General features: G+C 38.2%; 1 protein-coding gene across 4 annotated transcripts in view; it reads right to left on the reverse strand.

Moving 5' to 3' along the window:
• Positions 1-14,529, reverse strand: part of LOC133051956 (probable ubiquitin carboxyl-terminal hydrolase FAF-X) — a 144,016-nt gene that overhangs the window by 106,314 nt on the left and 23,173 nt on the right. For 2 of the 4 annotated variants that reach the window (XM_061136635.1, XM_061136633.1), the window contains exons 2-3: positions 11,921-12,170; positions 2,576-2,721 (exon numbers count right to left, since the gene is read on the reverse strand). In XM_061136635.1, coding sequence (XP_060992618.1) covers positions 2,576-2,721; positions 11,921-12,013 — 239 coding nt within the window. In that variant the 5' untranslated portion in view covers positions 12,014-12,170. Of the gene's footprint in view, positions 1-2,575; positions 2,722-11,920; positions 12,171-14,165; positions 14,264-14,529 lie in introns of all 4 variants that reach the window. The other 2 variants (XM_061136634.1, XM_061136636.1) reach the window with 2 other exon arrangements.

Genomic DNA, 14,529 nt, shown 5'->3' on the forward strand with positions numbered 1-14,529 from the left:
GCTCACATTGCTGCCTGAGCTCCACTTCCTGTTATTTGAGCACTGGCAGGAGATTCTCATAGGAGTTCGAACTCTACTGTGAACTGCACATTCAAGGCATCAGGGTTGCGAGCTCTTTGTGAGTACCCAACGCCTGATGATCTGAGGCTGAGCTGAGGTGGGCTGGGGAGTGGCTGCAAATACTAATTATCATTAGCAGAGAGATTTGACTGCACAGAGATCATGACTCTCATGCTTGCAGAGTCATACCAAAAGACCATCAGCGAGTGGCAAGTGACAATTAAGCTGCACGGGGTGGGAGGCTTTAACATGAATCCCACACTTGTTTTAGTCCACATGTGGCCTCCCAGTATTTTAGCTAACACTTTCAGCCCTGCCCCTTTCTCGGGGGGCACCTGTGTACCATGCACCTGTCTCGACTGCACTTTTCATAAGACCACAAGCTAACCTAGCCACAGTGAGTAAAAAATAAATGTCTCTGAAGAGCTTCTTTGAAAGGGGTGAAGACCCAGTGATGAGATAGCAGAAGACTCTAAGGCTGCCAACACAGGGGAAATATCAAGAGTCCTACTTAAATTACATGTTCATTGCAACAGGTGATTCACATTCTCCAAGCCCACTATGCATAATATGTGGCAACCAGCTATCCATTAAAGTAATGAGATCTTCAAAACTGCATCACTACATGGAGACCAAGCACCCTGCATTAGAAGACAAGCTGCTAGAATTTTTCAAAAGTAAAATAAGGTGAACAAAGAACAAAAGCAACTACTGAAGGACACCACTTCACTGAATATGTCTGCACTAACAGCATCATTCTTATTGGCTAACTGCATTGCTAAAGCTTAGAAGCCCTTTATTGTCAGTGAGCGGTTGATCCTGCCTGCTGCTAAAGACACTGGCCTTGAACTTTTAGAAGCTGCAGTTCAAAATGTGCCACATATTCCTCTTTTGGCTAGCACCATAACTAGACAAACTGATGAAACAGCAGAGGATACTGAGGCACAACAGTTAGAGAGGATTAATGAGTCACGATGGTACACAATCCAGGTTGACAAGTCTTCCTTTGTTGACAAGCCAAGAGGATATGTTGTGTGCACTTCTGCTGCCAGCCAACAGTACAGATGCAGAACTATTCAAGTTTTTAACTACATATCAGGAAAATGGAATGGGTCATTTTGTATTGGTATATGCACAGATGGAGAAGCTGCCATGACTGGTCTGCTTTCTGGTTTCACTCCTTTGTCAAAGAGGTTCCTTCTGAGTGTGTCTACAAAGTATTATCCTTACAGAAATGCTGGGTACCTGAAAAATGTCACTTAAACATAAAGTTACACAGGATGTGATTAAATGATCAACTGCACTAAACAACATGCCCTTAACTCAAGCCTGTTGACTCAGCTCTGTGAGGAGATCAATGCAAAGCACATATCTCTTCTCTTATATATTGCAAAGCACGTATCTCTTCTCTTATACAAAGAAGTGACATTGCTTTCTAAAGGCAGGTCAATAAACCAGAGTTTTTCGGTTATGAGCGCCACTCCAGTTATTTCTTTTAGAAAACTGTCACCAATGGCAGCCATTTTTGTGACACAGAATGGGTCACAAAACTTTTCACTTGTGTGACATGTTCAATCTGATCAATGAACTCATTCTGTCACTTCAACTGTGCTCAAGTCAGTAGTTAAAGTAGTTGTGTTAAAAACAGACTAAAATCATGGCGACAGTGAGTGAACATTAGGAATTTTGACACATTTCTAACATTAGCAGAGATTTTGAAAGAGACTGAGACAGCTTTAACCCAGCTAATACCTGATCTCCTATCTCAGCTTTCAAAGGAGTCTGAGTATTACTTTCCAACCACAAAAGACCCACAAGATGGGAAGGAATGGACCCAAGACCCATCTGTGAAAAAGCCGGGTGAATCAACTTTGTCCATGCTAGAGGAAGACCAACAGCTTAAGATAACAAATGACAGTGGCCTTTAAAGTATTTTTGAGACAACTTCAAATCTCCATACATTCTGAATTAAAGTCAAGGTGGAATATCCTAAGATTGTCACAAAAGTACCCAAAAGCCTGCCTCCATTTCCAACATCCTTTCTCTTTGTACAGTGAGAGCAACCAAAACAAAAAGAGTATGGAGTAAACTGGACGTAAGCAAGACACTTCAGGAGTCACTGTCTCCCATCATCCCCAGATGGGACTGTCTAATTGCAGGAAAACAAGTTCAGGGTTGCCACGGATACTGCATTATGGAGAGCTGTATAATTATTTCATTATATATTACAGTGTAATAATAGAAGTGCCCAATAAATGCAACATGCTTGAATCATCTCAACAAGATCCTATTTTCAAGTAAACTGTATCCAATATCCTGTGACAAACTACAATGGAAAAGAAGATGAAAAATATAGATGTACAATGGACTTGCTTTGTGGTAAAGAAGAAATTAACACAACAATGTAAATCAATCATGCCTCAATAAAATAAATTTAAAAAACCTAAACAAACAAAAAACCCTCAAAAAAACAAAAAGCACCGCCTCCTCCACCCCAAAAAAACAATGACCTTACCGGTTGATCATGTCATCCAACTTTGCCAGGTCAGCATGAGGAAATGCAGGTTCTTCATCTTCATGTTGTTGTGGAGCATCACCTTGACCTTGTTCATCTGGAGGAGTTGCTGGGGAATTCTCATTGGAAGAATCAGGTGATGAGGTCTTAAAATGAAATATTACAGATTTAAATTTTTATAGTATGTGTACTATACATAGCAGTTCAGATGCCAACACAGGTTAGATGAAAAATACATATTTTTAATTGTCAACATATATCTGTAAATACTTGATAAAATGGAGATCACATTGCTTCTCTTTTCCTGTCAATCTATGAGAATTTTTCCACATAATTAAGAATCTTATAAGAGTGAATTAATGGCTATATAATACTACATGAAATAACCTGATGAGTTACAGAACACAAGTTCTGTAATAGTTGCTGCCAAACAGTATAATCACACTGAGCCTTCTTAATTCCAAATCTTTATACAAAGAGACAGAGAAGAGACAGAGACTTCTGAGACTACATGAAGAAGTCATCATGACTTCCTCCTCCTCCTCTCTTAGGGCAATCTTTCTGTTACAAGTTACATACCAGGTCCTAAAAACTCTTAATCACACATCTGAAGACTACTGTACAGAGATGCAAAGGACCATGAAAGGTAAGAAACTGAGGCCTCCAGGCAACAGACATCTGAGAGAGCCATGTGGAAAGAAGTCCCCAAACCTAAATATCAAATCTTCAGAATAATGTAATCCAAGGTGACAGGCTGACTAAAACCACAAGATACTAAGACAGAACCATTTGGCTAAATCATTCCCAAAATCTTCATGCACCAAAACTCTGACAAAATGGGTGCTTGTTACTTCAAGTTACAAAAAAAGAAGAAAGGAAAGAACTTAGCCAAAAGGCTACATAAAATATAGATGCTTAAAAACAAGAACCTGAGAAGAAAGAAAGAAGTACAGGAAAAAACTTTTGCTTTACAATACAACTAGTAAGGAGCTTGTAAGCTGTTACTCCTTCTTAACAACTGAAAGAGCTGAACACTGCTATACACTTGTAACTAACACAACACGGTAGATTGGTTAGACTTCAAAAAAGGGGGAAAATATCTAAAAAATAAAAGAGCTGAATAAAATGAAAATCAACAACCATTCTCAGATTGAGAAAGAATTAAGGTCAAAGGGAAAATGGCAAAACACAAAATAAGAAAAGAGTAAGGGGAACCCAGGGAATCAAAGCACCCAGAGCAGAAAATCACACACATAAACCTCCATGGAAACCAAACCAGCAGCTATAGCCTTAGCCGCAGTTTTGTTTTCCAAGTTTTACTTAGCTGTAGTCAACTGCAGATTAAATCTATAAAATCAAAAATTCAAAAAATAAGTAATCAGAAAGTTTTAGACTGTGAGCCACTCTGAGTAAATAGATGAAATCTCAAGCCATGCTGACCCTGCCCCACCTCCCTGTGCCCTCAACAAGAGTATCATGAATTTGTCCCAATTATGAGATTGCTTTTGTAATGCAGTGCTTCTGCTCAAGCAACGCTTATTTTACTTAATTACGACAACCAAGCACAAGATAACTGATTCTGGCAAAATTCAGAAATGTCAAAGAAAGCTGCAAAGTACTTCCTTTAGGTGAAAAATTTTAAGTTCTTGAATTAACAAGGAAAAGAAAAAATCATATGCTGAGATTACTAGGACCTATGGTATGAATAAATTTTCTATTTATGTGAAACTGTGAAGAAGAAAAAAGTTCAACCGAAGTCTGCTGCTGCACCTCAAACTGAAAGTTAAATCCACAGTACACGAGTATTTAGATGGGAAAAGCATCACATTGTGCAAGATATTTGAGAACATATTTGTATGACTTATAGCATACTATTACTACAAAGCTCTATTTTATTATTAATTACTGTTAATCTCTTAGAGCCAGACATCCTGGAATGTGAAGTCAAGTGGGCCTTGGAAAGCATCACTACAAACAAAGCAAATTGTTTGTGACGGAATTCCAGTTGAGCTATTTCATATCGTCAAAGACGATGCTGTGAAAGTGCTGCACTCAATAAGCCAGCAAATTCGGAAAACTCAGCAGTGGCCACAGGCCTGGAAAAGGTCAGTTTTCATTCCAATCCCAAACAAAGGCAATACCAAAGAATGCTCAAACTACCACACCATTGCACTCATCTCACACGCTAGTAATGGCAACCCACTCCAGTGTTCTTGCCTGGAGAATTCCAGGGATGGGGGAGCCTGGTGGGCTGCCGTCTATGGGGTCGCAGAGTCAGACAGGACTGAAATGACTTAGCAGCAGCAGTAGCAGCACACAGCAGTAAAGTAATGCTCAAAATTCTCCAAGCCAGGCTTCAGCAATACATGAACCATGAACTTCCAGATGTTAAGCTAGTTTTAGAAAAGACAGAGGAACCAGAGATCAAATTGCCAACATACGCTGGATCATTGAAAAAGCAAGAGAGTTCCAGGAAAACATCTATTTCTGCTTTATTGACTATGCCAAATCTTTTGACTCTGTGGATCACAATAAACTGTGGAAAATTCTGAAAGAGATGGGGATACCAGACCACCTCACCTGCCTCTTGAGAAACCTATATGTAGGGCAGGAAGCAATAGATAGAAATGGACATGGAACAACAGACTGGTTCCAAATAGGAAAAGAAGTACGTCAAGGCTGTATATTGTCACCCTGCTTATTTAACTTATATGCAGAGTACATCATGAGAAATGCTGGGCTGGAAGAAGCACAAGCTGGAATCAAGATTGCTGGGAGAAATATCAATAACCTCAGATACGCAGATGACACCACCCTTATGGCAGACAGTGAAGAGGAATTAAAAAGCCTCTTGATGAAAGTGAAAGAGGAGAGTGAAAAAGTTGGCTTAAAGCTCAACATTCAGAAAACTAAAATCATGGCATCTGGTCCCATCACTTCATGGGAAACAGACAGGGAAACAGTGGAAACAGTGTCAGACTTTATTTTGGGGGGCTCCAAAATCACTGCAGATGGTGACTTGCAGACATGAAATTAAAAGATGCTTACTCCTTGGAAGGAAAGTTATGACCACCCTAGATAGTATATTAAAAAACAGAGACATTACTTTGTCAACAAAGGTCCGTCTAGTCAAGACTCGTGTTTTTCCAGTGTTCATCTATGGATGTAATTAAGAGTTGGACTGTGAAGAAAGCTGAGCGCAGAAGAATTGATGCTTTTGAACTGTGGTGTTGGAGAAGACTCTTGAGAGTCCCTTGGACTGCAAGGAGAACCAACCAGTCCATCCTAAATCAGATAAGTCCTGGGTGTTCATTGGAAGGACTGATGAAGCTGAAACTCCAATACATTGGCCACCTCATGCTCAGAGCTGACTCATTAGAAAAGACCCTGATGCTTGGGATTGGTGGCAGGAGGAGAAGGGGCCAACAGAGGATGAGATGGCTGGATGGCATCACTGACTTGATGGACATGAGTCTGAGTAAACTCCGGGAGTTGGTGATGGACAGAGAGGCCTGGCGCGCTGCGATTCATGGGGTCGCGAAGAGTCGGACACAACTGAGCAACTGAACTGACTGAATCTCTGAGTGTGTCTAATTTATAAATTAAACTCCATCACTGGTGTCAATGTTTAAGAAAAAACATAGTTATCAATATACATAGAAATGCCACCTTCAAGTTTCAAGCATTCACTGAGGGTCCTGGAATCTTTTCATTGGGAATAAAGTGGCTTGGGGTAGGGGGAGGTACTATTGTATTGAGGTAAGAAAACCTAAACTGTAACTGATTAATTGCCAGAAGCTGAATATGGCAAGTCTGAGAGTTAAAAATTCCAAGGGGTCAAAACTTGAGGGGACTCAGTACCTTTTCTAAGCTTTACTTTCAGAAAGTCCTATCAAGCTCTCAAAATGAAGACTGGAAAAAAATTCCCTGGTGTATCCAATAAGATGGACAAGGTAGCCATTCTGAAATATGTTCTTCAAGCATTCTATTCTTAGTAGGGCTGATCCTCAGAAACCACTGCCTAACCTACTAGGTTTTTTATTAGAACCTAACCAACTTGCAACTTCCCTGGTAGCTCATCTGCCAAAGAATCCAGCTGCAATGCAGGACACCCGGTTCAATTCCTGGGCTGGAAAGATTCCCTGCAGAAGGGAAAGGATACCCACTCCAGTATTCTTGGGCTTCCCTGGTGACTCAGAAGGTAAAGAACACGCCCGCAATGTGGGAGAGAAGATCCCCTGAATCAACTTAACTTTCTCCAGTAGTTACATATGGTGGAGAAGGAAATGGCAACCCACTCCAGTACTCTTGCCTGGAAAATCCCATGGATGGAGGAGCCTCGTACGCTACAGTCTATAGGGTTGCAAAGAGTCAGACAGGACTGAGTGAGTTCATTTTCACTTTTCACTTTCATGTATTGGAGAAGGAAATGGGCCACCCATTCCAATGTTCTTGCCTGGAGAATCCCAGGGACAGGGAGCCTGGTGGGCTGTCATCTATGGGGTCGCACAGAGTTGGACACGACTGAAGCGACTTAGCAGCAGCTACATGTGACTGTGAGACCATATAGAAGGCTTGAGTGCTGAAGAATTATCTTAGCTGTTACTTGCATTAACTCCTAATTTGTTCAATATAAACAATAATATATTTACAAATTTTAGATTTGGGAAAATGAAAACAACAGTATCAATGATATAAAGGACCAGAAGGAGGAGTTAAGAATAATTTATTACAAAGAACTTAAAACCACCCATATAACAATGAATGTATAGATTAGTTACAAAGATATACCGCAAACACTAAGGCAACCACCAAAAAAGTTTAAAAAAAAAAAAAAAGTTTTAAAAAAAGATATGAATGGTATGCTAAAACAGGAGAAAAATGGGAATCATTAAAACCACAAAAGGTGGAAGGAACATGGAACACAAATAAAAGGACAAGAGCAATGAACAGAAAAGAGTAACAAATATGGAAGGTATTTATCCAACTATTTCAATAATCATGTTAAAACATCAATGGTCTAAATACAATGGTCTAAATAAAAGGCAAAGATTGAGTTTATCAAAAAGCAAAATTGAGGAACTTCCCTGGTGGTTCAATGGTTAAAAATCAGCCCTGCTAAGTACGGAACTCAAGTTCAATGCCTGGTCAGGGAATGAAGATCCCACATGCTGCAGGGCAATTAAGCCTGTGAGCCAAAAACTACTGAGTCTGTGCACTGCAATGAAATATCCCACAGAATGCAACAAACAATCCATGTGCTGCAACTAAGACCTAATGCAGCTAAAGAAACAAATATTTAAAAAAGAAAATTCAACTTTAGGCTGCATTTGCCAAAGACAAACATAAAGTTCAAGGAAAAAAGATACAGAAACAGACCCACAGCAAGCAAATCAGCTGATCTTTGGCAAACGGACAAAAACACAAAAATAATAACAATGGTGAAAAGAAAGGCTTACAACATATAATGTTGCAGCAAATGAACAGCCACATGAAAAAACAAAAAAGAATTCAGAACCTAGACTGTAACCCTCACCAATAACTCAAAAATGGATCAGACTTAAATGCAAAATATAAAACTGTAATCCTCTCAGAAGATAAAATAACAGAATATCTAGGTGACCTTGGGTTTGATGCTACTAACTTCAGATATAACACCAAAGGCAGTAAAACAAGCTTGACTTCACTAAAATTAGTGATTTCTGTCCCACGAAAGAAACTGTCATGAGAATGAGAAGACAAGTTACTAGGACAGAGAATGGGAGAAAATATTTGCAAAATAAAGCACAGCTATCCAAAACATAAAAATGAAAGAAAGTGAAAGTGAAGTCGCTTGGTCATGTCCGAGTCTTTGCAGCCCCATAGACTGTAGTGTACCAGGCTCCTCCATCCATGGGATTTTCCAGGGAAGAGTATGGAGTGGGTTGCCATTACCTTCTCCAGTGGATCTTCCCGACCCAGGGATCGAAGCCAGGTCTCCCACATTGTAGGCAGACGCTTTACCGTCTGCGTCACCAGGGACTCCTCAAATTCAACAGTAAGAAAACAACCTGATACAAAAATAGGCAAAAGACCTGAAGAAACACCTCATCAAAAAGGAATAACAAGTAGTAACAAACCACTGGAAAAGATGTTTAACATCACAAGTCACTAAGGAATTATAAACTAAAACAACGAGATACCAAAATATACACATTTGAATAGGCAAAATCTACAATCTTGACAAAGCCAAATGCTAGTACAGCCTCTTATAAAACCATCTGGCAGCCCTGTTTTGCTTTTTACAAACCTAAGCATATCTTTATTATACAATCCAGCAATTACACTCCTTAGTGTTTATTCAAACAAGCTGAAAAATGTAGGTCCATACAAAAATCCCACTGTTGTTTAGTCATAATTTTACTTGTAATTGCCAAAACTTGGAAGCAACCAAGCTGTCCCTCAGTAAATGAACACATAAAATCTGTGGAACACCCAGACAATGGAATGTTTCACAGTGATTTTTTAAAAAACAGCTACTAAGCTATAAGAAGACAAAGAACTTTAAATGCATATAAAAGTGAAAAGTTAATCTGAAAAGACTACACACTGCATGATTCCAACTATATCACATTCTGTAAAAGGCAAAACTATAGAGGCAAGTAAAAAACCAAGTGCACTTCCCTTGAGGCTCAGTGATTTAAAAAAAAAAAAAAAAAATCCTCCTGCCAACACGGGAAACATACGGAGACTTAGGTTCAATCCCTGGGTTGGGAAGATTCCCTGGGGAAGGGAATAGCTACCCACTCCTGTATTCCTGCCTGGAAAATCCCACGGACAGAGAACCTGAAGGACTACAGTTCATGGGGTCACAAAGAGCTGGACACAATTTGGCAATTAAATAAACACCATCAAAAGACCAAGTAGTCACCAGGGATTCAGAGAAGGGAGAGATGAAAAGGTCAAGCAGATTTTAGTGCAGTGAAAACTGTCTTATTATACTATACTAAGATATCTTTGTCAAAACTGACAGAATACAGAAAAGACCAAGTGAACCATAATGTAAACTATGGGGTTTGTGATAATGATTTATCTATATAGTTTCACTGATTATAATAAATGTACCACCTTTGGTAAATGAAGATTGAGGCAAGGAGTGGGAAGGAAGTATAAGCAGGATATAAAAAACTATACTTTCTGCTCAAGTCTGCCCTGACTCTAAAAGTCCATTAAAAACAAAAAGTGCAACAAAGAACAATTTTAAGTGGTAGTACTCAGGGGAATAATGAAAGACAATAACAAAAACAATGAACGCTGTTTAAAAAAGAATACAATAACCTTCCTTTCTCCTGGCAAAGTGGTATACCTATATTAATATGTGAGAGCTAGAGGTAGAAGAATTATTCGAGATAAAAAGAAATCTCTACACACGTGAGATCTGAACGTAAAGATTAATGACTCAATTACCCCCATCTTCCCGTCACTATTTTCAATGTGAAGGCATCTTATTGGTTCAAAATGCATGTAGCTAAAATTGATATAACACAGAAGAGGAGAATGATCAAATCCACAATCCCAGGGAGAGATAAACAGAGTTCTCAACTACTGGGGAAAAAAAAAACCCAGCAGATTTCAAACTAAGTAAAACAAGGTTAGGGCTTCCCGGTGGCTCAGTGTTGAAGAGTCCTGTCAATGCAAGAAACAAGGGTTTGATCCCTGATCAGAAAGATCCCACATGCGGCACAGCAACTAAGCCTGTATATCCCAGTTACTGAGCCTTTGCTTTTTAGACCCAGAATCTGCAGCTACTGAGCCCATGTGTTGCAACTACTGAAGCACTCTAGAGCCTGTGCTCTGCAAGGAGAAGCCACCACAATGAGAAACCACCCTACCCCCCACTACAACTAGATGGCAGCCTTCACTTGCACCAAGTAGAGAAAAGCCCACACACCAATGAAGATCCAACATGGCCAAAAATAAGATATATACTGAACAGAATATATTGAACAGAATACCTATACTGAACAGAATATACCGAGGAAACTGCATTTAACTGACATGTACAATAAATGCTACAACATAAGAGACAGCTTTTTTTAAGAAGCAGAAATTGAAATTGACCACATGTTCGGCCGGGGGGGGCGTGCCCCACAGGGATGTGTCTCTCACTGTCTCTCTCTCTCTCTCTCTCTCTCTCTCTCTCTCTCTCTGTTCTATCTGACTCTCTGTGACCTCACAGACTGTAGCCTGTCAGGCTCCTCTGTCCATGGGATTTTTCCAAGCAAGAATACTGGAATGGATGCTATTTCTTACTTCAGGGGATCTTTAGCAACATTTCAACCCTCAATAAATTTCCAAGTGAGACACCAGAGAATAGACTCTCCACCCACAAAGGAATTAATTTACAAACCAAGACAAAAACTACCCAGAAAATCTCTAACTGCTTGCAAATGAAGCATCATGTTTATAAAGAATTCATTACAAACAGAAATCACCACACAAATTTTAAAACATTAACTAAACAACAGTAAATGCAAACATACATCAAAAGTCATGGGATATGGTGTAGCAAAAATTTATAGTACAAAATACATGTTTTAGAGAACAGAAAAACTGAAATAAAAGCGGAACAATCATCTTATCTAAACTAGAAAGTTCACTTACCTAAACTAGAAAACGAACAACAAATTAAACCCTAAGAAAGCAAAAGGAATGACTATTAAAATTTAAAAATAAATAAGTGGGAGGACAAAAATGAAAGTCAATACTTTTGCAAAACTCTTGCAAAATTCAATGAAATGCATTAACCTCTTAAGACAATAAATACATTACCATTAGATATCAGAATCAAAGAATTAGTTAATGAAGGTTTTAATACATTAATCACATGCAAATTCTTCCGGAGAAAAGGGGGGAAAAAAAATTTTGTCAGCCAGCACAAAACTCTGATAACTAAAATCTGTATTAAACTCTTTACTAATATTATTTCCTCTATGGTTATTTTAAAAATATGGAATCTGAAGATTAAACATTCTATTACGTAGTCAGAGGTATAAGGTAAACATGAGTACAAAGATGAGACATGAACATAAACAGCTGACTTGAGTCTATGTTGATAGCTAAACGAGAAATGACTGATTTAACACTTTTGCCCTCACATTCATACAGAGCCTTATGTTTAAAAAAAAAGGTACATTCTCAAGCATATATAAAGTAGCTTTCCTGTTGCTAAAAGCCTCAGTGACTTATTTTAAGTATAACTTAAAATGAAAATAGTTTTTTATGATTACTTAACAAATTACTCAGGATATCTGTCATTGTTTACTAATTCAAAGCACCCAAAACAAAACAGCCTTCATGTCCTACCTGATTCTGGAAGGGGGGCTGAGACTGTCCATCAGGAGCCTGGCCCTGGCTGTCATTCCCTCCTACTGGAGAGCCACGAGTAGTGGCTGTCATACTCAACACAGAAAAGATTTTTGCTATTTTGTCTGTTTATTTAGTTGTCGAAAGAGAAGAAATTACAGTTCACTTATAGGAGATGAAGCCAGGATATATCAGCCTTAAATATTTCCAATTCAAGGACAGACCATTCTTGCAGAGACCATTTCATTACCTAAAAGTAGAGGAAACAAAAGGTATACTTGTTTAAAATATTAAAAAATTATTCATAAATAATGAATCATTCTAATTTTAACATATATATTGTTAACATCACCAACCTCTACAATCAGTAACAGATGACTGTAAAAAATGAGAGACAGAAGTAAAAGATAAACTTTTATAAATATTGTTATTCAATAAATTTACATAAAGCCTTTATATGTAATATTCCAGAAAAAAATGCAAAGTTCTTAGTTAACATTTTTTACTTACAAAAGAATCCAGAGAATGATCAGTTTTTGCCTTAAACATACTGCAAAAATATAAACACTTAAAGGTATACTGCTCTTAAGTTAATAAAATGAAAAGCCAAGTTAACAGAGAATGTGATGTCTAAGGTTAGCAGAACAAGAAAATTAATTTAAAAAACACCTGAAGTACTCATACAGATTACATAAACAAACATATATATACATATTTCCACAAGGTCACTGGAAGATCAGAATCTTTCACCTAATGCCTTTCAATACTCAAGACACTCTCATTCAAATTTTATATTATATAGATCATTTTTAAAACTTGGAGAAATTCTATCATCTTTTGCGAACTATTACTAACAAAAATTAAATAATTTTTTTCTTACATCTCAAAAAAAATGAACTCTCTATCCTTCTTTATGTGGACTTCTAATCCCACTGTGTATGCACCACATGTAAAAGGGCCTTGACCTTAGATTCAGCTGCCCCATTTCTCTTGGTCAAAAATGTGCTTAAATCTCCCCTACTGAAAATCACAAATATCTGTCCTTTTGCACACATTTCTTGAAAAAATGTCAGTGTCATTCTGGTTTCTCATCATGTGTTCAAAATTATTTTTAAGGCTACGCACTTAAGGAAGTGTCGTGGCCGGCTCTGAAAAGAAAGCAGTTTGTCTAAAACTGCAGTCAAAATTTTATGTATACGAGTGTTTGGGGGAGGAAAACAGAGAGGACACCTGTTCCAGGACCAAGACCCCACTTAGCTTTCCCTAACTCTGAGGTTACACAGATTTTGTCATATTTGCTCTATCAATTAGAAACCCAAAGGTCTAAGAAAGTAAGTACTTTAACCAAAACACAAATAAGAAGTTTGTGGAAAAGGACAAAACACAGGTAAAGCACATGTAAGAAAGTATACAAGCTCAGAATTAATCCTATTTCTCTTTAAAACAATACTATTTCCTGACATGAGGGAGCGGTCCTACTTAAAATTTTTCTTCACACATTTTTCCCTTGTTTTGTATTTTCTTTGACATTTGAGGTTACCTGAACTAAAGCATCTTAAAACTGTACTACTCTGCCATTTTATATCTGCCCATACCTCTCTATCTAAAGACACATCTTAAGTAATCTAGCAAAAGGAATAAGTCATTCACAACAGAAGAGTATCAATCAGTGCAAAGGAAAAGAAAGTGGCAATGCAATCAATCTCCCTCCCCTCAAATAAAATACCTTTCTCCCAGATCAGAACTATTATTTCTTGCAAAGTCTCAGGGCTTTGTCTAGGTAGCAATTCAACACTACAAAGACATTACATCCTAAAACACTAAAGAACAATTTAGCTATTATTCCAATCACTTAAAATGAACTGAATTCAAAACAGCAATGTTAGATTTCCTTTAGGTCACAGCATTTTCCCTCATATTCAAACTTCAGTATTTCAACATATTTTCAGGACTAGAAAAGTATCACTCTTCTTCAGTTAAAAGTTAATACTAGAAGAGTGACATCAGCAAAAGGACAGCTACAGGCTCTGGTTCTCCCATATAGACAGTAAGTTAACAGCAATATGTGGACCAAAACACAATTCTGATACAGCTAGAAACTGGTTAGTATAGAGCTTCCAGACTCAGGAGAGTTATTAAATAATAGAACAGAGAACTGTGAGGAGCTTAAGATTTCACCGAGTTTTATTTACACTGGCTCATTCCCCAACCCAATGCAGCTCAAAGTAAAAGAGAGAAATACTACCTGATTCTTGGCTCCAACTGATGCCTCTCCCAGGACAGAAGTAATGGAAGTGGAACTTCGGTCCAGATTTCTGGCTTTCCTAGGGATTTCCAAGTACCCTGACAGAGGCATTAGGAGAAAAGCACCCCAAAGTCAATAACATGAATGCCTAAGAAGGTCTGAGAGATCCTCCATCTAGGTGGCCTGACTGGTGATGGTTTCCCTCTGCACAATCAGTAAAGTCTGCAACTCTGGCTGTTCTCGCCAATGAACCCTAATTCAACAACAAAAAATCATAAAGCACACCAAAAAATAGAGAAATAAGGCCTGATCAAAGGAACAGACAACCAACCCTGTAGAATGTTTTTCAAATATCTTAAAACTG

The sequence above is a fragment of the Dama dama genome, chromosome X (assembly GCF_033118175.1).
Source record: "Dama dama isolate Ldn47 chromosome X, ASM3311817v1, whole genome shotgun sequence".
Lineage (NCBI taxonomy): Eukaryota > Metazoa > Chordata > Mammalia > Artiodactyla > Cervidae > Dama > Dama dama.